The following is a 26,991-nucleotide window of genomic DNA, read 5'->3' as shown; positions in this document are numbered from 1 at the left end:
AAAGATGGTAACAATAACCCTGTGTACGAGACAGCAAAAGAGACACTGATGTATAGAACAGTCTTATGGACTCTGTTGGAGAGGGAGAGGGTGGGAAGATTTGGGAGAATGGCATTGAAACATGTAAAATATCATGTATGAAATGAGTTGCCAGTCCAGGTTCGATGCACGATACTGGATGCTTGGGGCTGGTGCACTGGGATGACCCAGAGGGATGGAATGGGGAGGGAGGAGGGAAGAGGGTTCAGGATGGGGAACACATGTATACCTGTGGTGGATTCATTTTGATATTTGGCAAATCTAATACAGTTATGTAAAGTTTAAAAATAAAATAAAATTAAAAAAAAAAAAAGTGGAAAAAAAAAAAAAAAAAGAAACAGTATAAAATGATATTTGTCCTTTTCTGCTTTGGATTTATTTTTGAAATGTCTGACTGGTGGAAGCAGTTGTTAGAATACGGTACTCAGTCTTAGTAGGCAGTTACTTACAACATTTTAGACATTTAGAAACGCTGGATACCTAATTTGCTTGTGTACATGAATTTTGTCTTCCTTATTAAATTGGAAATTTTAAGACTGACAAGATCCCATATGTTAATGTATTCTCCACAGTTTCTGGCATTTAGTAAGTACTCAAAAGTTTATGGATTCATGAGCTAAACCCCACTAGAGTGTAAACATTGATATTATCTGGATATTTACTATGAAATGGAGTCAAGGTCATAAACTCAGTCCTTGTAGAATTCTACCTGTGGCTTGAATACAAGGAATTATAAACCATCTCATGATTATAATATGACCTACTATAATTGGAAGATAGAGTAAAATTCTACCAGTATGAATCACTGGCTATTCCTGGAAAGTCAGTTTGACTCTGGAGATAGAACCATATATATCCAGTTTACATGTTAAGTAACCAAAATGTCTTTCTATATGAAGGACTACATGTTTATAGAATATTTAGAAATCCATATTTTCAAGACAGAGAGGAAAGAAGTAAGGTCCATATATTGTTTGAAAAGTGAAACAAAAATAAAAATCCAATCTTCACTGCAAGAAGGTCAACATTTATTTAGTACTATGCAATAGAACTAAATTAATAGAACTAAACATCTGCTATGATGGAAATAATTTATATTTGTGCTGCCCAGTATGGTACCACTAGTTAGATGTGGCTGGTGAGTGAAATGCGAAATTTCAAGTGAAATGTGGTTAGTGAGACTAAGGAACTGAATTTTAAATTTTATTCAATGCTAATTAAATTTAAATAACCAAGTGATTAGGGGATACTGTATGGACAATGCTCTTATAGGTTAACAAGGATCTAATGTAATAATTGGATCCTACTATAGGATATATTAATTATCTAACAGGGCTACTATGAAATGTAAAACAATTAGTACACATAAGGCACTTAGCATAAATGCTTATGCAAAATATTCAGCATTAGGTCATTTATTTATCAGTCCTACAAGGTAGATGCTATTACCTTTATTCAACAGATGAGGAAACAAGAGTCTCACTGGAGTAAGTAACATATGCTGAGGAATATAGCCAGTAAGAGGCCAACTTAGAATTCAAACCCAGGAATTCAAACCTACCCTTAACAGCATCTAGTAGAACTGTCGTCTGATGGCTCTAAACCAGTTTTTTTTTAAATTTATTTATTTTTAATTGAAGGATGGGGAAACAATGGAAACAGTAAGAGACTTTGTATTTTGGGGCTCCAAAATCACTGTAGATGGTGACCACAGCCATGAAATTAAAAGATGCTTGCTCCTTGGAAGAAAAACTATGACCAACCTTGACAGCTTATTAAAAAGCAGAGACATTATTTTGCCAACAAAGGTCCATCTAGTCAAAGCTATGGTTTTTCCAGTAGTCAGGTATGAATGTGAGAGTTGGACTGTGAAGAAAGCTGAGCACTGAAGAATTGATGCTTTTGAACTGTGGTGTTGGAGAAAAGACTCTTGAGAGTCCCCTGGACTGCAGGGAGATCCAACCAGTCCATTCTAAAGGAAATCAGTCCTGAATACTCATTGGAAGGACTGATGCTGAAGCTGAAACTCCAGTACTTTGGCTACCTGATGCAGAGAGCCAATTCATTACAAAAGACCCTGATGCTGGGAAAAATTGAAGGCGGGAGCAGAAGGGGATGACAGAGGATGAGATGGCTGGATGGCATCACTGACTCAATGGACATGAGTTTGAGTGAGCTCTGGGAGTTGGTGATGGACAGGGAAACTTGGTGTGCTGCAGTCAGAATTGAAAGATAATTGCTTTACAGAATTTTGCTGCTTTTTGCCAAACTTCAACATGAATCAGTCACAGGTATAAATATATCCCCTCCTGTCTGAAACTTCCTCCCATCTCTCTCCCCATCCCACCCCTCTAGGTTGATACAGAGCCCTGTTTGAGTTTCCTGAGACATATAGAAAATTCCTGTTGGCTATCTATTTTACACATGGTAATGTAAGTTCCCATGTTACTCTCTCCATACAGCTCACCCTAAACCAGTTATTTTTGATGATTGTACTGATTCCAACACCATGCTGATTTACAAAAGATGTATGTATCTCCTACAGTTTGCTGCAGTTATTAGCATGTATGTATGTGCCCATAGGAATCACCACATTTCCATTCCAGGAGATATTTCTATCAGATCCCTCTCCTCTCACCCTGACATTTGGTTGGTCCCTGGACAGTGGAATGAAACATTAAAAATTCCTCTGTTGGCCAACAGAGAGCACCCAGGACTATGATGCATAGACTCAAATGTGCTACTCTAGAGTCGAGTTGCTAGCAAGTCATCTTAGAGTTTTGACTCTCAGTTTCTTCTGGAAAATAAGCAAGTGATCAAAGGGATTGGGAGGGAAACCAGGAAAAATCCTTGCTTGTTCTACATCATTGGGTTGCCATAATGTGAAAATGAGATAATATTTTTAAAATACTTTAGAAAAAATCCTAAAGCACTGTGCAACTGATATAATATTCTAAATTACTGTCCTTAATCTTTAATCAAAATATACTGAAATAACCCCTGAATATATCAATATTATTGTGAAGAGAAAGGTTTGAGACAATGACTGTAGATTAATGTTATGAACTGTTAAGAAATGTATTGGAAAGATGTACAATGGTACTTTTAGTTTGTTCATTCCATTCCTTTTTGAATAGCTCTTTGGGGAACTCCAAACCATTAGCAAAAATAGATGACAGAAAGAGAGAAATAAGTGAAGCTTATTATTTCTGTTAATTCCCCAAGGGACTTACCATTTCTAGCAGGTTCAAGAGCAGCCGGCTGTGTCTTCTGACAATATTATAAGCTCGACAGCAAAGCTCCACAAAATCTTGGAAATGCTGTGGGTTTTTCCCACCCTCTGTAATAAAGTACTCCATCTCTGAAGTAAAAATAAAAGGGGCTCGGTCCCTATAAGCAAAAAAAGAAAAAAAAAAGAAAGAAAAGCAAGAACAACCATAAGCAGGAAGAGAAATGGTTGAAAAAGTCAAATTAGGCAATTACAACAACTTATTTCCATTTGAAAATTTTTGTTATTTTTCTCTCCACTCTAATGGATGAACCTCCTTCATTGTAGGATGGTTAGAGAAGCTTGCTAATTATAGGTTTTGAATAATGTAACTGAGCTGTAACAGAGAAGGAAGGGCAAGTTATTTTACAAAGTTGACCTATACAGTCTCAAATAGTAATTTCAAGTTATTTTTGATGTGACTATTATCCATTAAAGTTAATATAGGGAATGTGATTTTACAGAAAATATATTTATTGCTAAAGTATGAAATGATAGAACAGATCATGTTTTTAACCTCATGGTACTTTTTCTTTTTCTTTTTTTTTAATGGTCTTCCCTGATGGCTCAGATGGTAAAAAATCTGCCTGCAATGTGAGAGACTCAGGGTCGATCCCTGGATTGGGAAGATACCCTGGAGAAGAAAGTGAAGTCGCTCAGTCGTGTCCGACTCTTTGCGACCCCATGGACTGTAGCCCACTAGGCTCCTCCATCCATGGAATTTTCTAGGCAAGAGTACTGGAGCGGGTTGCTATTTCCTTCTCTAGTGGATCTTCCCAACCTAGGGACTGAACCTGGGTTTCCTGCATTGTGGGCAGATGCTTTACTGTCTGAGCCACCAGGGAATCCCAAGGGAATGGCAACCCACTCCTGTATTCTTGCCTGGAAAATTCCATGGACAGAGGAGCCTGGCAGGCTACAGTCTTTGGGAAGACTGAGTGACTAACACTTTCTTTCACTTTCAACAAATTGAGGAGCATTATTTACAACAGCCAAGATATGGAAGCAACCTAAGTGTCCATCAATATACAAATGGATAAAGAAGATGTGACATATATATATATATATATATATCATATATATATATGATATATATATATATATATAATGAAATGTTATTCAGCCATAAAAAAGAATGAAATCTTGCCATTTTCAACAACAGGGATGTATCTAGAAGGCATCATCCTAAATGAAATGAGTCACAGAAAGACACATACTATGATTTCATTCACATGTAGATTCTAAAAAACAAACACAACAAAACATAAACAGACTCATAGAATCAGAGAACAAACTGGGGTTGCCAGAGGGGAGGGAGATGGAGGAATTAGTGAAACAGGTAGAGGAGACTAAGAGTTAGAAACTTCCTGTTATAAAATAAATAAGTCATAGGGACGTAATGTACAGCATAGGAACATAATGTACCCCATAGGGAATATAGTCAAAATAATACTGTAATAACTTTGTATGGACACAGATGGTAACTGGACTTATTGTGTTGATCATTTTGCAATGCATAAAAAATATTGAATCACTATGTTCTACAGCTGAAATGAATGATGGTATTGTAAGTCAACTATAGTTCAGAAAAAAAAAAAGCTAAGATATGCATGACAAATTCTTTCTGAAGGTAATCTATGAAAAACACAGATGTTACCAATTCATTGTGATATGCTTAGTAAGGGAAAAAAAAGGTAGCTATATTTAATTTTATACTAGGTATAATAAAAATATTGGTCAGAAAGGAGGAAATATGACTAGACACTGTTAGTATGGGGTCGTGAAAAGTCGGACATGACTTGGCGACTGAACAAAAATACCTAGCTCTTAGAATTGCTGTGAGGACTAAGAACATATACACAAAGGCTGGACACAGAAAGAGCTACACATCTGTGAATGGCTATAAGAGGTTCATGCAGATGGCACAGACTGTAGCCTTGCCAGGTAGGCTTCCAGTCATATTCAACCACTTACTAGTTCTGCAACCCTGAACAAGTCACTTGGCCTCTGAGTGGCTCAGTCTCTTCCTCTGTAAAATGGGAATAAGAGCACTTGATTCTTTGGATAGTTGAGAGGATTAAATGAGTATAAGTACTTAAAACATAGCCTAGCACATAGTAAACACTCAATAATTTTAAATACTGTTCTTAGTCTCCAAACTAATAAAATTATTCTTGGAGCTGAACCTAGTCATAGCTAAATCTCTCTTTCTCTTCAAAATTCCATGTGTGAGATCCCATCTATCCTTAAATGTTTACTTTACTTCCAGCTTCTCCATGTGATCTCTTTGGCTGCATAAGCCCTTAAGTGGACATTTGAATTTGGCAGCATTTTTTATAAATCATTCAACCATGGGGTCATCACTACAGGTAACATTTCAGTGAGTTTTAGCAAAATCTTAGACTTCTATAATCAGAAAAAAAACTTAATTTTATATATAAAAGTCTTCTAATTCTTTTTCTTACTCTCTATAGTATATTGGCTATATTGGGTGAAGTTTTTGAAATAATTTTGAGAGTCTCAAACTTTACAACTTCCTGAAATTTTCCTTTTTAGTGTGATAGATATGCTTTTCTTATTGATAGAGAAAAATATGTCTGACCAAATTGATTTCTCTTGGAAAATTTTTTAGTTATGCTTACCTTCCTGTGATAACATATTTCAAATATGTAAAAGAAACATATACAAATTAGAGAAAATATATAAACTAAAACAAAGAACTGAAAGTGAACTGAAAGATGAACTCCCCAAGTTGGTAGGTGCCCAATATGTTACTGGAGATCAGTGGAGAAATAACTTCAAAAGAATTAAGGGACAGAGCCAAAGCAAAAACAACACCCAGCTGTGGATGTGACTGGTGATAGAAGCAAGGTCTGATGCTGTAAAGAGCAATATTGCATAGGAACCTGGAATGTCAGGTCCATGAATCAAGGCAAATTAGAAGTGGTCAAACAAGAGATGGTAAGAGTGAACCTCGACATTCTAGGAATCAGCGAACTAAGAAGGACTGGAATGGATGAATTCAACTCAGTTCAGTTCAGTTGCTCAGTCATGTCCAACTCTTTGAGACCCCATAAATTGCAGCACGCCAGGCCTCCCTGTCCATCACCAGCACCCAGAGTTCACTCAGATTCATGTCCATCAAATCAGTGATGCCATCCAGCCATCTCATCCTCTGCTGTCCCCTTCTCCTCCTGCCCCCAATACCTCCCAGCATCAGAGTCTTTTCCAAAGAGTCAACTCTTCACATGAGGTGGCCAAAGTACTGGAGTTTCAGCTTCAGCATCATTCCCTCCAAAGAAATCCCAGGGCTGATCTCCTTCAGAATGGACTGGTTGGATCTCCTTGCAGTCCAAGGGACTCTCAAGAGTCTTCTCCAACACCACAGTTCAAAAGCATCAATTCTTCAGCACTCAGCTTTCTTCACAGTCCAACTCTCACATCCATACTTCAGTATTCTTGCCTTGAGAACCCAATGAACAGTATGAATTCAACTCAGATGACCATTATATCTACTACTTTGGGCAGGAATCACTTAGAAGAAATGGAGCAGCCGTCATAGTCAACAAAAGAGTCCAAAATGCAGTACTTGGATGAAATCTCAAAAAGGACAGAATGATCTCTGTTCGTTTCCAAGCCAAACCATTCGATATCATGGTAATCCAAGTCTATGCCTGACCAGTAATGCTGAAGAAGCTGAAGTTGAATGGTTCTATGAAGACCTACAAGACCTTTTAGAACTAACACCCAAAGAAGATGTCCTTTTCATTATAGGGGACTGGAATGCAAAAGTAGGAAGTCAAGAAACACCTGGAGTAACAGGCAAATTTGGCCTTGGAGTACAGAATAAAGTAGGGCAAAGGCTAATAGAGTTTTGCCAAGAGAATGCATTGGTCATAGCAAACACCCTCTTCCAACAGCACAAGAGAAGACTCTACATATGGACATCACCAGATGGTCAACACCGAAATCAGATTGATTATATTCTTTACAGTAAAAGATGAAGAAGCTCTATACAGTCAGCAAAAACAAGACTGGGAGCTGACTCTGGCTCAGATCATGAACTCCTTATTGCCAAATTCAGACTTAAATTGAAGAAAGTAGGGAAAACCACTAGGCCATTCAGGTATGACCTAAATCAAATTGCTTATGATTATACAGTGGAAGTGACAAACAGATTTAAGGGACTAGATCTGATAGACAGAGTGCATGGTGAACTATGGTTGGAGGTTCATGACATTGTACAGGAGGCAGTGATCAAGACCATGCCCAAGAAAAGAAATGCAAAAAGGCAAAATGGTTGCCTGAGGAGGCCTTACAAATAGCTGAGAAAAGAGGCAAAAGGTAAAGGAGAAAAGGGAAGATATACCTATTTGAATACAGAGTTCCAAAGAATAGCAAGGAGAAATGAGAAAGCCTACCTCAGTGATCAATGGCAAAGAAATAGAGGAAAATAATAGAATGGGAAAGACTAGAGATCTCTTCAAGGATATTAGAGATACCAAGGGACCATTTCATGCAAAGATGGGCTCAATAAAGGACAGAAATGGTATGGGCCTGATAGAAGCAGAAGATATTAAGAAGATGTGGCAAGAATACACAGGAGAACTGTACAAAAAAGATCTTCATGACCCAGATAATCACGATGGTGTGATCACTCACCTAGAGCCAGACTTCATGGAATGTGAAGTCAAGTGGGCCTTAGGAAGCATCACTATGAGCAAAGCTAATGGAGGTGATGGAATTCCGGTTGAGCTATTTCAAATCCTAAAAGATGATGCTGTGACAGTGCTGCACTCAATATGCCAGCAAATTTGGAAAACTCAGCAGTGGCCACAGGACTGGAAAAGATCAGTTTTAATTCCAATCCCAAAGAAAGGCAAGGCCAAAGAATACTCAAATTACCACACAGTTGCATTCATCTAACACGGTAGCAAAGTAATGTACAAAATTCTCCAAGTCTTCAACAGTATGTGAATCGTGAACTTCCAGATATTCAAGCTGGTTTTAGGAAAGGCCGAGGAACCAGAGATCAAATTGCCAATACCTTTTGGATCATCGAAAAAGCAAGAGAGTTCCAGAAAACATCTATTTCTCTTTTATTGACTATGCCAAAGCCTTTGACTGTGTGGATCACAACAAACTGTGGAAAATTCTTGAAGGTGGGAATACCAGACCACCTGACCTGACTCCTGAGAAATCTGTATGCAGGTCATGAAGCATTAGTTAGAACTGGACATGGAACAACAGACTGTTTCCAAATCGGGAAAGTAGTATGTCAAGGCTGTATACTGTTACCCTGTTTATTTAACATATATGCAGAGTCCATCATGAGAAACGCTGGGCTGGATGAAGCACAAGCTGGAATCAAGATTTCTGGGAGAAATATCAATAACCTCAGATATGCAGATGACATCACCCTTATGGCAGAAAGTGAAGAACTAAAGAGCCTCTTGATGAAAGTGAAAGAGGAGAGTGAAAAAGTTGGCTCAATACTCAACATGCAGAAAACTAAGATCATGGCATCTGATACCATCACATCATGGCAAATGGATGAGGAAACCATGGAAACAGTGACAGACTTTTTCTTTCTGGGCTCCAAATTCACTGCAATTGTGACTGCAGCCATGAAATTAAAAGACACTTGCTCCTTGGTAGAAAAGTTATAACCAACCTAGACAGCATATTAAAAAACAGAGACATCACTTTGCCAACAAAGGTCTGTCTAATTAAAGCTATAGTTTTTCCAGTAGTCATGTATGAATGTAAGAATTGGACTATAAAGAAAGCTGAGGGCCAAAGAATTGATGCTTTTGAACTGTGGTGTTGGAGAAGACTCTTGAGAGTCCCTTGGACTGCAAGGAGATCCAACCAGTCCATCCTAACGGAGATCAGTCCTGGGTGTTCATTGGTAGGACTGATGTTGAAGCTGAAACTCCAATACTTTGGCCACCTGATGTGAAGAGCGGATTCATTTGAAAAGACCCTGATGCTGGAAAAGATTGAGGGCAGGAGGAGAAGGGGACAACAGAGGATGAGATGGTTGGAATGGCATCACTGACTCAATGGACTTGGGTTTGGGTGGACTCTAAGAGTTGGTGATGGACAGGGAGGCCTGGCATGCTGTGGTTCATGGGGTCACAAAGAGTTGGACATGACTGAGCGACTGACCTGAACTGAATTTTAGCTATGTTTAAATATTATGATAGTCTAAACTGTGGCATTTTTTCTATATGATTTGCATGGCTCACTTCTGAGAAATTTTTAAAAATAATTAGAATTTGACTAAGATTTTTCTATAAACAGTAGGAGGCCTCATATATGAAACAGAATGCTCTCCCAGCCGACAAGCTGTAGGTATTGTAGCTGGACTGATTTATCAGTCTACTCAAATGTGACCACAATCCCAGGTTGCAGAATTAATGTATTGGAGCCTGTGTATGAAGTTAAAGCAATACTCACAAGTCTGAGATATAAATTGGTTGTGGCAAGAGGGAAGATTGGAAACTATTTGATCTCTTAAGTCTATACTGTACTGCATTCTGAATCATATGTTGGAAATCTCTCACTTATAGCTGTACAAATAAACCAGAAATTCCTTATTGTGACTATCCTTTTTTTTTTTTTTTTTCTTTTCCAGACAAGTGGTTTTGCTATTACCTGCCTAAGCCCTAACTATTTGTGCTTCTGTACCTTTTACTTGTATAGTTTGCCATTTCTGGATATGTTTTTCTTTCCCTCTTAATATCCTTATTCTAAGAGACCAGGATCAAAAGTTTTTTTAATAAGTTTTCTCTAATTAACCTTTCCTTTGTTGATTTCTCCTTACTCTGCCTTATCCTTTTGCTTAGTCCTACAGCTAATATATTGTATTTTATATAGTCTCTAGTAATCTCATGAATTTCCCTCAATGATCTGTATGATTTTCAAGGGAACATGAAGTATTTTATTTTCCCTTTGTATTTTTTAATATCTCAAACTATTTTGTTGCATTTATTGAATGCAACAGTAAATAAATACAAGCTCACACAGTGAAGAGCTTAGATGATTTAACATTTATGTGGGAAGATGGTGTGAACAAACCTATTGTTATGATTCTGTCATTTTGTTGTCAAATTTAATCTTTTTATTAACTTATGATCAGTCTTTCCCTGAAATTATTATTCTGTAGAAATGCTTGGAGTATTTTGTATAAATTTTCAATATAGGTGGGAAGTAAGTAGTAGTTTAAAAATGTATATATACTTGGGAAATTTAAGGATATTTCTCTTATAAATAAATACTAATTACCGAGACAAATTCTCTTGGTATGGGAAACAGCAGGACAACTAATAATTTGCTTTTTGTTATTACTTATGCATAAGCTTCCCTTTTAACTGTACTGTAGATATAAGCTCTTTGTATCAGGTCACTAGAACACCAAGGTCATTGTCATTAACTATATACAGATTCTTACTGTACTGAGGGTACACAGAGATTTAAGAAATGTCTCTGCCCTGTGGGCTCCCACGTGGCTCAGTGGTAAAGAATCCACCTTCCAATGCAGGAGACGCAAGTTCAATCCCTGGGTTGGGAAGAACCTCTGGAGAAGGAGATGGCAACCTGCTCCAGTATTCCTGTCTGGAGAATTCCACAGACAAAGGAGCCTGGTGGACTACAGTTCATGGTGTCTCAAAGAGTCGGACACAACTTAGTGACTGAGCACACCTGCACACTTTGCTCCTTAGGTGACTTCAGATTTGACATGCATCTAAAATGTTAGCATACTATAGGTACTTATCAACAAATATTTAATAAGCATCTATAATAGATATATGGAAGGCTAATATGTAGGTGGAGGTTAAAGATTTTAAAAACCAACACCCTAAAAGGAATGAAAATTTACTGAATAATGATAGTTTTTGAAAAGATCTTTCCAGCTATAATATGGAAAAGAACATAAAGCAGTGAGGGTGTATGTGGGCAGATTAGGTAAGAGATGTTTGCAGAAGGTTTTGATTAGAGGTGAGAGTTGTTTAGATTAGAATTGTGGCATGCAGATACAGAAAAGTGTGTGTGTGTGCGCTTAGTCATGTCCAGCTCTTTGTGACTCCATGAACTGTAGCCCGCCAGTCTCCTCTGCCCGTGGAATTCTCCAGGCAAGAATACTGGAGTGGGTTGCCACTCCCTTCTCCAGAGGATCTTCCTGACCCAGGGATTGAATGCAGGTCTCTGGCACTGCAGGTGGATTCTTTACCATCTCAGCCACCAGGGAAATACCTAGATACAGTTAAGTGGAAAGAATTAAAAACTACTTTGAAGAAAAAAATCAAAAGGACTTCATGATGGTTAAAATGGAAGCAAAAAGAAGAGCGAAGAAGAACTTTATATTTTGGGCTTGTGTATCAGGAAGGTGACGGCACAACATTCAGAGTGGGCTCAGTTTGAGCAAGTTACCTTTGAGACTTATAAGAACAGAGGATACTGAGGTACTGCAACACTTACTTCTGGACCACAAAGAAAGGATATAAACTGGAAGTAAAATTTTGTGACTTTTGGGAAGACTGAATAGGCATATTTTTCCTTATTCCTCCAACTAAGTACACAAAACCTCTTGGAAATTATATATAAAACAAATATAAGAAGACTCTTAAAGGGTGTAGAGAAGAGGAGAGACTTAATAGGGGCCTCAGACCTCAAGGAACAACATATATTTCTGCCTCACATATTCCAGACATAGAGCTCAGGAAGCCAGCAATATGTAAATGCCAGTGGATGTAGGCAAAACATGACCAAAAGAAGGCCTGCTCTCTCTAGCCAAAAGACCAGGAAAGGGTTGCTTGACGAGACAGAAAATGTTTAAACAATAACCACTCTACTCCAGCCAAATATCACAGAAAAGACTGTGACTATACTCCCCTCGGAGAAGGCAATGGCACCCCACTCCAGTACTCTTGCCTGGAAAATCCCATGGACGGAGGAGACTGGTAGGTGGCAGTCCATGGGGTCTCACAGAGTTGGACACGACTGAGCGACTTCACTTTCACTTTTCACTTTCATGCATTGGAGACGGAAATGGCAACCCACTCCAGTGTTCTTGCCTGGAGAATCCCAGGGACAGGGAAGCCTGGTGGGCTGCTGTCTATGGGGTCGCACAGAGTCAGACACGACTGAAGTGACTTAGCAGCATACTCCCCTACCACACTAGAAATGATGAATAGTGGGGAGCTTAAACTTCCATGCTCACAAGGCTGTATTGAGGTACCTCAGTTCCCTCTCCAGGGGATATCAGAGACAGGTGAGTAAGGAGCTACGTATTGGTGAAGAGATACATAGATCAGTGGGAAAGGATAAATAATGCAGAAATACTAATTTGTATAGCTAAGGTTATGGTTTTTCCAGTAGTCATGTACAGATGTTAGAGTTGGACCATAAAGAAGACTGAGCACTGAAGAGCTGATGCTTTTGAATTGTGGTGCTTGAGAAGACCTTTGAGAATCCCTTGGACAGCAAGGAGATCAAACAGTCAATCCTAAAGGAAATCAACCTTGAAAATTCATTGGAAGGACTGATGCTGAAGCTGAAGCTCCAATACTTTGGCCACCTGACTCAAAGAGCTGACCTACTGGAAAAGACCCTGATACTGGGAAAGGCTGAGAGCAGGATGAGAAGAGGGTGACAGAGGATGAGATGGTTGAATGGCATCACCGACATGATGGATGTGAGTTTGAGCAAACTCTAAGAGACAGTGAAGGACAGGGAAGCCTGGCATGCTGCAGTCCATGGCATCACAAAGAGTTGGATACAACTGAGTAACTAAACAATAGGCTCAAATAAATATGCCAACTGATTTTTGAAAAAGGGGCAAAGACAATTTGATGGAGAAAGGTTTCAGTCTTTTGACCAGATGACACTGTAACAATCAGACATCTATAAGCAAAAATATAAACTTTGATCTAAATCTCATACCTAATATAAAAATTAACTTAAATGGATTACAGACTTAAATACAAAATGTAAAAGCAAAATTTCTTGGAAGAGAACACAAAAGAAAATTTGGGGGCTATGCAAAAAGTTTTTAAGAGGATGAAAAGAAAAGTTATACACTGAGAGATAATATTTGCAAATCCCATAGCCAGCAGAGGAGCAGTGTCTAGAATGTGTAAAGAACTCTCAAACTTTAACAGTAAAAAACAAACAATATAATTAGAAAATGGGAAAAAGACATGAAATGTTTCATTGAAGGATATGCAATAAATAATATAAAGAATGGTTGACATCATTAGTTATTGTGTGTGTATGTGTATGTGTGTGTGTGTAGGGGGGTACTAAGTCATGTGTGTGCTCAGTAGTGGTCGAATCTTTGTGACCCCATGGACTATAGCCCGCCAGGCTCCTTTGTCCATGGGATTCTCCAGGCAAGAATACAGGAGTGGGTTGCTATGCCCTCCTCCAGGGGATCTTCCTGACCCAGGGATTGAACCCGTGTCTCCTGCATTGGCAGGTGGATTCTTTACCACTGAGTCACCTGAGAATCCTCATTAGTTATTCAGTTCAGTTTAGTTCAGTCGCTCAGTCAGGGAAAAGCAAATTAAAGCCACAATGACATGTCCATAAGAATGACTAAAATATATAGTTAATGACAATACCAAATGCTGGTAAGAACATGGAGAAAATGGATAACTCATACATTGATGGTGAAAATGTAAGTAGTACAGCCACTATGGAAAACCACTTGGCAGTTTGTTAGCAACAACATGAACTATCATACAATCCAGAAATTATATTTTTGGGCTTTTGACTCAAAGAAATGAAAACGTATTCACATAGAAACTTGTATGTGAATGTATAAAGCAGCTTTCGTTGTAATAGCTAGAAACTGGAAATAACACAAATGTTCTTCAATGGGTGAATAATTAAACAAACTATGGTATATCTACAGCATGGAATATTATTTGTCAATAAAAGGAACAAAGTATTGATACACACAACAGTATGGATGACTCTCCAGTCAATCATGCTATGTGAAAAAGGCCAGCCCCCAAAGTTACATCATTGTGTGACTTCATTTATATAATACTCTTGAAATGACAAAATTATCAAAATGGAGAACAAATTAGTAGTTGCCAGGGGCTAAGGATGGAGAGAGAGAAGAGGTGAGAGGGAAGTGGGGCAACATGGAGGCTCTGGGGGTAATGAAGCTGTTCTGTATCTGGATGGTATCAATATTAAGAAGCTGGTCATGATATTGTACTGTAATTTTATAAGATGCTACCAGTGAGGGAAACTGATAAAGGGCACACAGGATCTCTTTGCATTATGTGTTAAAACTACACGTGAATCTGCAAGTATCTCAAAAAAAATGTTCAATTAAGCTTTGTATGAGTCATCTGGATATAAATATTGATAGAGGCCTTGGATGTAGCTGATAGCAGTGTGCTGGAGACAGGACAGTGAGAAGAGAAAGAAAAGGGCTAAGAAATCTCCGGGAATCTGACATCTAGTGGCTTGGGAAAAGGAAGTCACCCTGCATTGGACACTGCCTGGGGGAGAAAACTAGAAGGGAAGCAAAGATCATTACTATTCTGAAGATGGAGTAGTTAACGCTGCTGAAATCTGCAGGTAAATTAGGTAAAATGAGGAATAAATAATGTTGTGCATGCTAAGTCACTTTAGTTGTGTCTGACTCTTAGTAACCCTATGGACTGTAGCCCACCAGGCTTCTCTGTCCATGGAATTCTCCAGGCAAGAATACTGGAGTGGTTTGCCATTTCCTTCTCCAGGGGATCTTCCCAACCCAGGGTTGGAACCTGAGTCTCATATGTCTCCTGCATTGGCAGGAGGGTTCTTAACCACTAGCACCACCTGGGAAGCCCAAATAATGTTGGGTTTAGCACAGTGAAGGTCACTGATTTTATCAAGTAATAAAGAATAAAACCAGGTTGAAGTGGGGAATCAGAGGTAAGAGATGTAGATCAGGAGTTTGGATATCTCTTTCACGAAATTTGTGAAGGTGAGCAAAATGCATGGAAATGGGGGGTTTGAGGCAAGGTCATTTAAACTTTGGAGAAATAAGCATATTTAACAGTATTATTTAAAAGGGAGAGGGAATTCTGTGGAGGTCCAAAGGTTAGGACCTTGTGCTTTCACTGCCGTGAAGTGTGAAAATGTTACTCAATCGTGTCTGACAGTTTGCGACCCCAGGGATTATAGCTCATCAGGCTCCTCTGTCCATGGAATTCTCCAGGCTGGAATACTGGAGTGGGTTGCTATGCCCTCCTCCAAGGGATCTTCCTGACCCAGGGATTGAACCCACATCTCCTGCTTTGCAGGTGGGTTCTTTACTGTCTGAGCCCCCAGGGAAGTGATGGCACAGGTTCAATTCCTGGTTGAGGAACTAAGATCCTGTAAGTCGCACAGTGTGTCCAATAAATAAATAGGTAGAAGAGGAATGCAGGGAAGTATGAATTCTTGGTAGTATAATGCAGCAGTCCCCAGCCTTTTTGGTACCAGGGACTGGTTTCGTGGATGACAATTTTTCCATGGATGGGGGTGGAGATGGTTTGGGGATGATTCAAATGCATTACATTTGTTGTGCACTTTATTTTTACTATTACATCAGCTCCACCTCAGATCATCAGGCATTAGGTCCAGTATAATGTATGTAAGAAGGTGAGAAGGAGATGGCTCCAAAGCACAGATGGAGGGACTGGCTTTGGAAAGGAAAAACAAATTGTCTATTATTACAACAAGAAAGAAGTTGTGATGCAAATATAAGTTTCTGAGTTTTGTATTGAGTACAAAAGCAGGCTCCGTTCTGTTTCCCTTTTTCTTTTTTTCCACAATAAAGTAGGAGGTGTGGCTGTCTGTGTAAAATAAGGAGTAGTAAACAGCGGGTTGGAGAGACTGGGGGTTTATCCTGCGAGGATAAGTATGGTAGGATTGCTGGGCCATGTGGATGGCCCATTGGAAACCAAGAACATCTGCCCTGTTGTGCTGAGGCTTTCCTGGAGTGCAAAACTGCTGAGTGTCAGTAGCCCTGGCAGTGGAGACCACCCTATTCTGAAATACAGTATTAATGAAATGGACCAAGCATGCCGACTGCAATGGCTGGGCCCTGAAACGGCTGTGGTGCAGTCTCCTTAAAATGAGCATTCTTCCATTTATTGAACCGTTCCTTAAACAAATAGGTACATAAAAAATGGATGATGTTGGATTTTAAAGTGTCAAGCACCTAACCTATTTGAGGACATAATAATTCACAGAAGCAGCTTCCTCAGATGTGAATTACACAATCTAAATGTTAATAGTACCTCTGGGCTTCATCCCAATGGTTCAGAGTGGTCTTTGGCCATACCAAGTTCAACAAAACAGTCTCTGCTGAGCTCAGAAAATTAGAGTCACATCCCTTGAGCACTTAATTTCTTTTCTTTTTTTTCAGAGATGGTTCTTTTTATTACAAGAAGTTTTGGTTCTCCATAGGCCAACTTCCAATAGTTAACTTCGTTTTGAGGTATATGTTCATTCAATTATAAATTTCTACTAGAATATTTCATGTTTTTTTCTTCCAGCTTGTTGTTCTGATCTTGGTGCAAAAGTCAGATTGCATCTTTTCTTCTGGGCTGTCGAATGACCAACAGCAACTAAAGTAACACTGAGGAGTTCACAACTTTCTTTCCTCTAAAGGTAAATAGAGTTATCTTTACAAAGAGTCAGTTTTCTAAAGGAACAAAGTGAATTCGGACACAGAAGTAAACATTGTCTTTGGCAAAACAACAAAGCTACCAAATCAGTCAACAGAATATGACCTAACATTTTTGAAGATTAATGTTCAGTGTATGAATTTAGAAATTTTGTGTTCTTACTATCTTAAAAAACCAATCGACTGACTTCTACATCATATTTGGAAATTTATCGTCATATTCTGAGAAGCTCACTAAAGTTTATGCGGCATTAACTCACTAAAACAAAAAAGTCCCTGGTATTTTGTTACTCTAACACTGGACTCTCTCAAGGAGAATAGACAATCATAAGAAGTATTCTTTGCTTTTGTAATCTCTTGCTTTCTTAATTTATACCTGTATGATAAGCAACTAAAAGTTACAGAGAAAACTGTTGTTTAGTCACTACGTCATCTCTGACTCTTTTGCAAACCCGTGGACTACAGTCCACCAGGCTCTTCTGTCCATGGGATTTCCCAGGCAAGAATACTGGAGCAGGTTGCCATTTCCTTCTCCAGGAGATCTTCCCGACCCTGTTAGACTTTTTTTAAATGTAAGAAAAAAAAAAAAAAAGGGTGAGCGATTGTGCCCGAGTTTTCATTTATAAAAGAGCATATTACCCATAGACAAGGGAGTGGCCCTGCTGCTGCCACACTTGGTCCTAGTGTTTGAATGCCTCTTACCATACAACCATCTTGTAACACATTCGATCATAGTTGCTAAGGACATGAATTTAATATATATAATGGCCATAAATGCAGGATAACTATGTCATTTGTTACTAACTAAAGAAACAGCCAACTTTCCCAATGCTGAAGAGGAAACATTGTGTTGGAATTACAGAGAAACAGAATTACCAAATTCCTACATGGCACCCTCCCGAGTGTACCACCACCCAACGACTAGGACTCTGGACAAATTATAATGATGAAGACCTCTATCTTAGTTCTTGATTCATAAATTAGAGAAAATAACAGTAACGTCCTCAAAGACTTTTGTAAGAATTAATTAAGATAGCATATTCAAAAGCAGAGAGTTTGCCAACAAAGGTCCATCTAGTCAAGGCTATGGTTTCTCCAGTGGTCATGCATGGATGTGATAGTTGGACTGTGAAGAGAGCTTAGCGCCGAAGAATTGATGCTTTTGAACTGTGGTGTTGGAGAAGACTCTTGAGAGTCCCTTGGACTGCAAGGAGGTCTAACCAGTCCATCCTAAAGTAGATCAGTCCTGGGTGTTCTTTGGAAGCAATGATGCTAAAGCTGAAACTCCAGTACTTTGGCCACCTCATGTGAAGAGTTGACTCATTGGAAAAGACTCTGATGCTGGGAGGGATTGGGGGCAGGAGGAGAAGGGGACGACAGAGGATAAGATGGCTGGATGGCATCACCGACTCGATGGACATGAGTTTGGGTGAACTCTGGGAGTTGGTGATGGACAGGGAGGCCTGGCATGCTGGGATTCATGGGGTCGCAAAGAGTTGGACACGACTTAGTGACTGAACTGAACTGAATTGAACTGAACGCATATCAGGTACTGACAAGTCTTTAAAGGGTAATTTTGAATCTCTCCTTTAGAATCTGCTCCCTACTACTGGATGACATAGCACTACACTGAGAAGCACTGCTTTCTACCACTCCCAGAGATATTTCACACCAATTTGAGAAAAGCTATGTCTTTCAGTATTGATGATGGAGGCAGGGAATATGAAGTGTGGGTTGGAAAGACAGAGAACTCAGCAAGGATTCATGGTGGTAGAATTTGTCTACTATACTCTGTGGACATACTTTTAATTTCCTTTTATAGGATGAAAGAGTGAAAGTGTTAGTCACTCAGTCATGTCTGACTCTTTGCGGCCCCTTGGACTGTAGCCCACCAGGCTCTTCTGTCCATGGAATTCTGTAGTCAAGAATACTGCACTGGGTAGCCATTCTCTTCTGCAGGGGATCTTCCTGACCCAGGGATCGAACTGGGGTCTTTTGTATTGCAGGTGGATTCTTTACCATCTGCGCTACTGGGGAAGCCCTTTTACAGGATAGTTTATCTAATATTTACTTGAGCAACTGATAAAGCCAGTAAGTGGATACATACAAAAGGACATATACAAGTTTGAAAGGCTCCAGTGCTGAACACATGTTTGTACATTGCACTGCAATGTGAGACTCAGTAATGAGGCACATTTTATTTCTATTACTGAAATTATTACTAATTTCATGAATTAAAAATTCTTGTGGCGGATTCATTTTGATATTTGGCAAAACTAATACAGTTATGTAAAGTTTAAAAATAAAATAAAAAAAAAAAAAAAATTCTTGGGGCTAGTGCACTGGGATGACCCAGAGGGATGGTATGGGGAGGGGGGAGGGAGGAGAGTTCAGGATGGGGAGCGCGTGTGTACCTGTGGTGGACTCATTTTGATGTTTGGCGAAACTAATACAGTTTTGTAAAGTTTAAAAATAAAATAAAATTTAAAAAATTAAAAAAAAATGTTTTTTTCCCCAAGAAGTATCATTGTTACATTAAAATATATTGTTTTAAAGATGTTTAAAAGCTCCAGACCGCCACCATGGTGGATGGTGGTCTTAGCACACAAATAAGTGGGGAATGTTTCAGCCTACATTTTCCCTGATGCCACAAGCAACCTACATTTCAGAGAGCACATTCTGCTGTCCAACACAAAGAACACAGGTCTCTTGTCTCATATCCATGAGTTAATTGAGAAGGCAGATTTGGCATCTCCATTGGAGAGGAGAGCACCTTGTATAATTAGACAGCACAAGAAACCTCATCTGTGCAATATAATAAGAACATAAAGGTACATGTAGTATCACAAAAAGAACATTTAAAGTCTTGGGAGATCTCCAAGTTCTCAGCAGTTATTAACTAAGGAGACCCTCACCAATAATCTCTTCAGTGTAAAACAAAGTTTTCCCTCCACTAACCTCTTTTATAACTCACTGTGGGTCCTAAGTTAGACTCTGGGAGGTCCTTGATCTTTAATTGCTTGGTAACTTTAGATACTGACTCTGGAGTTCCTCCCAGGCTCAGACATGCCATCTCACTTCTTTGAAAATGGTAATTAAAACAGCTACCTCTTCCAATTATCAGTCCTACTTTCCTAAGTATGATATTTTGGGATTGAGTTTATAGTAGATTGGGATTATATGGGGCTTCCCAGGTGGCACTAGTTGTAAAGAACACACCTGCCAATGCAGCAGACATAAAAGATGTGGGTTCAGTTCCTGGGGTGGGAAGATCCCCTGGAGGAGGGCATGGCTATCCGCTCCAGTATTCTTGCCTAGAGAATCCCCATGGACAGAGGAGCCTGGTGGACTACAGTCCATGGGGTTGCAAAGAGTCAGACACAACTGAAGTGACTTAGCACATGTGCAGGATTTTATAAGAATGGGAAGAAAATGGTCAGCTCATCCAAATTCCCACATTTTTCCCCCTTGAACTTGAGTTCAAGGTAAAGTGCACAGTTAGGCTTTACATGGAATTCCAGTATCTGCTTGGACTAGATATCAGTCTAGATATTAAAAAAAGATTATTTATAGTATGATGCTTGGGTGACAGTGATCCAATTAGTTTTAAAATCAGGTTAAAGGCAAAAATCAAGAATAGCCCAAATTAACTCTGAAAACATTCCAGTCACTCCTAAAGTTACCATATGCATGATCAAAATTTAGGTATCAAGCTTGAAATGGACCTTTTATCTCTTACTAAAGAGTTTAACACCAGGAGCGTCTCCCCGAGCACAGAAGCAGATACTGTTTCTTCATTTGGGTATCAGATAAAGTTCTAATACCTGGCTCAAGTTTAGGAGATATATTTAGTCTTTCTTTAAAAACTAGACTCAGACTCTGGACTATGAGATATTTTTATTGACAAGCACATTGTACCTTGGATCAGCTGAGGAATTAGCACCCATGTCTTCCATCTCAAACATGCTTTGTTCTCACTGGTGCAGGAAGGCAGAATCCTTACAGTATTTATTCTCTCTCTCCCTTTCTCACCTTCCCTCTTTCATTTTGTTCCTTTTATTCCTTCTCTGTCACAAACTTTTCTTCCTTTCTCAAGTACTCTTCACTTTTTTCATCTGACAATCCACAAGTTTCTCTTTGGAAAAAACTCATTGGTTGGTTTGGTTTTGGCGCTTTTTTTTTTTTGCTTAAGTTATTTTTATTCTTTTAATTTTTTTTTATTGAAGGATAATTGCTTTACAGAATTTTGTTGTTTTCTGTCAAACCTCAACATGAATCAGCCACAGGTATACATATATCCCCTCCCTTTTGAAACTCTCTCCCATCTCATTCCCCATCTCACCTCTTTAGGTTGATACAGAACGTTTGAGTTTCCTGAGACATATAGCAAATTCCTGTTGGCTATCTATCGTACACATGGTAATGTACGTTTCCATGTTACTCTTTCCATACATCTCACCCTCTCCTCCCCTCTCCCCATGTCCATAAGTCTATTCTCTATGTCTGTTTCTCCACAGCTGCCCTGTAAATAAATTCTTCAGTACCGTTTTTCTAGATTCTGTATATGTGCATTAGAATACAATATTTATCTTTCTCTTTCTGACTCGCTTCACTCTGTATAATAGGTTCTAGGTTCTTCCACCTAATCAGAACTGACTCAAATGCGTTCCTTTTTATGGCTGAGTAATATTCCATTGTGTATATGTACCACAACTTTTTTATCCATTCATCTGTCGATGGACATCTAAGTTGCTTTCATGTTCTAGCTATTGTAAATACTGATGCAATGAACAATGGGATACATTTATCTTTTTCAATTTTGGTTTCCTCAGGGTATATGCCTAGGAATGGGATTGCTGAGTCATATGGTGGTTTTATTCCTAGCTTTTTAAGGAATCTCCATACTGTCTTCCATAGTGGCTGTATCAATTTGCATTCCCACCAATAGTGCAAGAGTGTTCCCTTTTCTCCACACCCTCTCCAGCATTTATTGTTTGTAGACTTTTTGATGATGGCCATTCTGACCGGTGTAAGGTGATACCTCATTGTGGTTTTGATTTGCATTTCTCTAATAATGAGCAATGTTGAGCATCTTTTCATGTGTCTGTTAGGCATCTGTATGTCTTCTTTAGCGAAATGTCTGTTTAGGTCTTCTTCCCACTTTTTGATTGGGTTGTTTGTTTTTCTGGCATTGAGTTGTATGAGCTGCTTGAATATTTTGGAAATTAATCCTTTGTCAGTAGTTTCATTTGCTATTATTTTCTCCCATTCTGAGGGTTTTCTTTTTATCTTTCTTATAATTTCCTTTGCTGTGCAAAAGCTTGTTGTTTTTATTTCCGTTACTCTAGGAGGTGGGTCATAGAGGATCTTGCTTTGATTTATGTCATCGAGTGTTCTGCCTAGGTTTTCCTCTAAGAGTTTTATCGTTTCTGGTCTTACATTTAGGTCTTTAACCCATTTTGAGTTTATCTTTGTGTATGGTGTTAGGAAGTGTTATAATTTCATTCTTTTATATGTAGCTGTCCAGTTTTCCCAGCACCATTTATTGAAGAGGCTGTCTTTGCCCCATTGTATATTCTTGCCTCCTTTGTCAAAAATAAGGTACCCATAGATGCATGGGTTTATTTCTGGAATTTCTATCTTGTTCCATTTGTCTATATTTCTGTTTTTGTGCCAGTACCATACTTTCCTGATGACCATTGCTTTGTAGTGTAATCTGAAGTCAGGAAGGTTGATTCCTCCAGCTCCATTCTTCTTTCTCAAGATTGTTTTGGCTATTCAGGGTCTTTTGTATCTTCATATGAACTGTAAACTTTTGCTCTAGTTCTGTGTAAAATGCCATTGGTAATTTGATAGGGATTGCATTGAATCTGTAGATTATGTTTAGTAGTATAGTCATTTTCACAGGATTGAGTCTTCCTACCCAGGAACGTGGAATATCTCTCTGTTTATGTCATCTTTGATTTCTTTTTTAAGTGTCTTATGATTTTCTGTGTACCGTTCTTTTGTCTCCTCAGGTAAGCTTATTCCTAGATATTTAATTCTTTTTGTTGCAATGGTGATTGGGATTGATTCCTTAATTGCTCTTTCTGATTTTTCATTGTTAGTATATAGAAATGCAAGTGATTTTTGTGTACTTATTTTGTATCCTGCAACTTTGCCAAATTCACTGGTTAGCTGTAGTAATTTTCTGGTACTATCTTTAGGGTTTTCTATGTAAAGTATCATGTTATCTGCAAACAGTGAGAGCTTTACTTCTTTTGTGATCTGGATTCCTTTTATTTAGTTTTCTTCTCTTATTGCTATAGCGAGGAATTCCAGAACTATGTTGAATAATAGTGCTGAAAGTGGACACCCTTGTTTTGTTCCTGATCTTAAGGGGAATGCTTTCAGTTTTTCACCATTGAGAATAATGTTTGCTGTAGGCTTATGATATATGGCCTTTACTATGTTGAGGTAGGTTCCTTCTATGCCCATTTTTTGAAGAGTTTTAATCATAAATGGGTGCTGAATTTGGTCAAAGGCTTTTTCTGCATCTGTTGAGATGATCATATGGTTCTTATCTTTCAATTTGTTAATATGGTATATCACATTGATTGAATTGCACATATTGAAGAATCCTTGCATTCCTGGAATAAACCCAGCTTGATCATGGTGTATGAGCTTTTTGATGTGTTACTGAATTCTGTTTGCTAAAATTGTGTTGAGGATGTTTGCATCTATGTTCATCAGTGATATTGGCCTGTAGTTTTCTTTTTTGTGTGTTGTCTTTGTCTGGTTTTGGTATCAGGGTGATGGTGGCCTTGTAGAATTAGTCTGGAAGTGTTCCTTCTTCTGCAATTTTTTTGTTAATTTTGTTTTATTTTTAAACCTGAAACACTGTGTTAGTTTTGCCAAACATCAAAACGAATCCGCTACAGGTATACGTACGCTCCCCATCCTGAACCCTCCTCCCTCCTTCCTCCCCACACCATCCCTCTGGGTTGTCCCAGTGCACCAGCCCCAAGCATCCAGTATCGTGCATCGAACCTGGACTGGCAACTCATTTCATACATGATATTACACATGTTTCAATGCCATTCTCCCAAATCTTCCCACCCTCTCCCTCTCCAACAGAGTCCATAAGACTGTTCTATACATCAGTGTCTCTTTTGCTGTCTCGTACACAGGGTTATTGTTACCATCTTTCTATATTCCATATATATGCGTTAGTATACTGTATTGGTGTTTTTCTTTCTGGCTTACTTCACTCTGTATAATAGGCTCCAGTTTCATCCACCTCATTAGAACTGATTCAAATGTGTTCTTTTTAATGGCTGAGTAGTACTCCATTGTGTATATGTACCACTGCTTTCTTATCCATTCATCTGCTGATGGACATCTAGGTTGCTTCCATGTCCTGGCTATTATAAACAGTGCTGCGATGAACATTGGAGTACACTTGTCTCTTTCCCTTCTGGTTTCCTCAGTGTGTATGCCCAGCAGTGGGATTGCTGGATCATAAGGCAGTTCTATTTCCAGTTTTTTAAGGAATCTCCACACTGTTCTCCATAGTGGCTGTACTAGTTTGCATTCCCACCAACAGTGTAAGAGGGTTCCTTTTTCTCCACACCCTCTCCAGCATTTATTGCTTGTAGACTTTTGGATCGCAGCCATTCTGACTGGTGTGAAATGGTACCTCACAGTGGTTTTGATTTGCATTTCTCTGATAATGAGTGATGTTGAGCATCTTTTCATGTGTTTGTTAGCCATCTGTATGTCTTCTTTGGAGAAATGTCTATTTAGTTCTTTGGCCCATTTTTTGATTGGGTCATTTATTTTTCTGGAGTTGAAGGAGTTTTCTGGAGCTGTAGGAGTTCCTTGTATAGTTTTGAGATTAGTTGTTTTTCAGTTGCTTCATTTGCTATTATTTTCTCCCATTCTGAAGGCTGCCTTTTCACCTTGCTAATAGTTTCCTTTTATGTGCAGAAGCTTTTAAGGTTAATTAGGTCCCATTTGTTTATTTTTGCTTTTATTTCCAATATTCTGGGAGGTGGGTCATAGAGGATCCTGCTGTGATGTATGTCAGAGAGTGTTTTGCCTATGTTCTCCTCTAGGAGTTTTATAGTTTCTGGTCTTACGTTTAGATCTTTAATCCATTTTGAGTTTATTTTTGTGTATGGTGTTAGAAAGTGCTCTAGTTTCATTCTTTTACAAGTGGTTGACCAGATTTCCCAGCACCACTTGTTAAAGAGATTGTCTTTAATCTATTGTATATTCTTGCCTCCTTTGTCAAAGATAAGGTGTCCATATGTGCGTGGATTTATCTCTGGGCTTTCTATTTTGTTCCGTTGATCTATATTTCTGTCTTTGTGCCAGTACCATACTGTCTTGATAACTGTGGCTTTGTAGTAGAGCCTGAAGTCAGGTAGGTTGATTCCTCCAGTTCCATTCTTCTTTCTCAAGATCGCTTTGGCTATTCGAGGTGTTTTGTATTTCCATACAAATTGTGAAATTATTTGTTCTAGCTCTGTGAAGAATACCATTGGTAGCTTGATAGGGATTGCATTGAATCTATAAATTGCTTTGGGTAGTATACTCATTTTCACTATATTGATTCTTCCAATCCATGAACATGGTATATTTCTCCATCTATTAGTGTCCTCTTTGATTTCTTTCATCAGTGTTTTATAGTTTTCTATATATAGGTCTTTAGTTTCTTTAGGTAGATATATTCCTAAGTATTTTATTCTTTCCGTTGCAATGGTGAATGTAATTGTTTCCTTAATTTCTCTTTCTGTTTTCTCATTATTAGTGTATAGGAATGCAAGGGATTTCTGTGTGTTGATTTTATATCCTGCAACTTTACTATAGTCATTGATTAGTTCTAGTAATTTTCTGGTGGAGTCTTTAGGGTTTTCTATGTAAAGGATCATGTCATCTGCAAATAGTGAGAGTTTTACTTCTTCTTTTCCAATTTGGATTCCTTTTATTTCTTTTTCTGCTCTGATTGCTGTGGCCAAAACTTCCAAAACTATGTTGAATAGTAATGGTGAGAGTGGGCACCCTTGTCTTATTCCTGACTTTAGAGGAAATGCTTTCAATTTTTCACCATTGAGGATAATGTTTGCTGTGGGTTTGTCATATATAGCTTTGATTATGTTGAGGTATGTTCCTTCTATTCCTGCTTTCTGGAGAGTTTTGATCATAAATGGATGTTGAATTTTGTCAAAGGCTTTCTCTGTATCTATTGAGATAATCATATGGTTTTTCTTTTTCAATTTGTTAATGTGGTGTATTACATTGATTGATTTGCGGATATTGAAGAATCCTTGCATCCCTGGGATAAAGCCCACTTGGTCATGGTGTATGATCTTTTTAATGTGTTGTTGGATTCTGATTGCTAGAATTTTGTTAAGGATTTTTGCATCTATGTTCATCAGTGACCCAAAACAATAAAGTAAATGGCAACGGGATCATATTTATCAGTAATTACCTTAAACATAAATGGGTTGAATGCCCCAACCAAAAGACAAAGACTGGCTGAATGGATATAAAAACAAGACCCCTACATATGTTGTCTACAAGAGACCCACCTCAAAACAGGGGACACATACAGACTGAAAGTGAAGGGCTGGAAAAAGATTTTCCATGCAAATAGGGACCAAAAGAAAGCAGGAGTAGCAATACTCATATCAGATAAAATAAACTTTAAAACAAAGGCTGTGAAAAGAGACAAAGATGGTCACTACATAATGATCAAAGGATCAATCCAAGAAGAAGATATAACAATTATAAATACATATGCAGCCAACACGGGAGCACCACAATATGTAAGACAAATGCTAACAACTATGAAAGGAGAAATTAACAATAACACAATAATAGTGGGAGACTTTAATACCCCACTCACACCTATGGATAGATCAACTGAACAGAAAATTAACAAGGAAACACAAACTTTAAACGATACAATAGACCAGTTAGACCTAATTGATATCTATAGGACATTTCATCCCAAAAC

The 26,991-nt window shown here is 38.5% G+C and overlaps 1 protein-coding gene across 8 annotated transcripts in view; it reads right to left on the bottom strand.

The window, feature by feature from the left end:
- The window catches only part of PIK3C2G (phosphatidylinositol-4-phosphate 3-kinase catalytic subunit type 2 gamma), a 504,349-nt gene that overhangs the window by 134,352 nt on the left and 343,006 nt on the right, over positions 1 to 26,991 (bottom strand). For all 8 annotated transcript variants that reach the window (XM_044941205.2, XM_044941209.2, XM_044941210.2 and 5 more), the window contains one exon: positions 3,273 to 3,429. In XM_044941205.2, coding sequence (XP_044797140.2) covers positions 3,273 to 3,429 — 157 coding nt within the window. The remainder of the gene's footprint in view (positions 1 to 3,272; positions 3,430 to 26,991) is intronic.

The sequence above is a fragment of the Bubalus bubalis genome, chromosome 4 (assembly GCF_019923935.1).
Source record: "Bubalus bubalis isolate 160015118507 breed Murrah chromosome 4, NDDB_SH_1, whole genome shotgun sequence".
Lineage (NCBI taxonomy): Eukaryota > Metazoa > Chordata > Mammalia > Artiodactyla > Bovidae > Bubalus > Bubalus bubalis.
The sequence above is the reverse complement of the archived record's forward strand: the minus strand, read 5'-3'. Positions and strand labels throughout refer to the sequence as shown.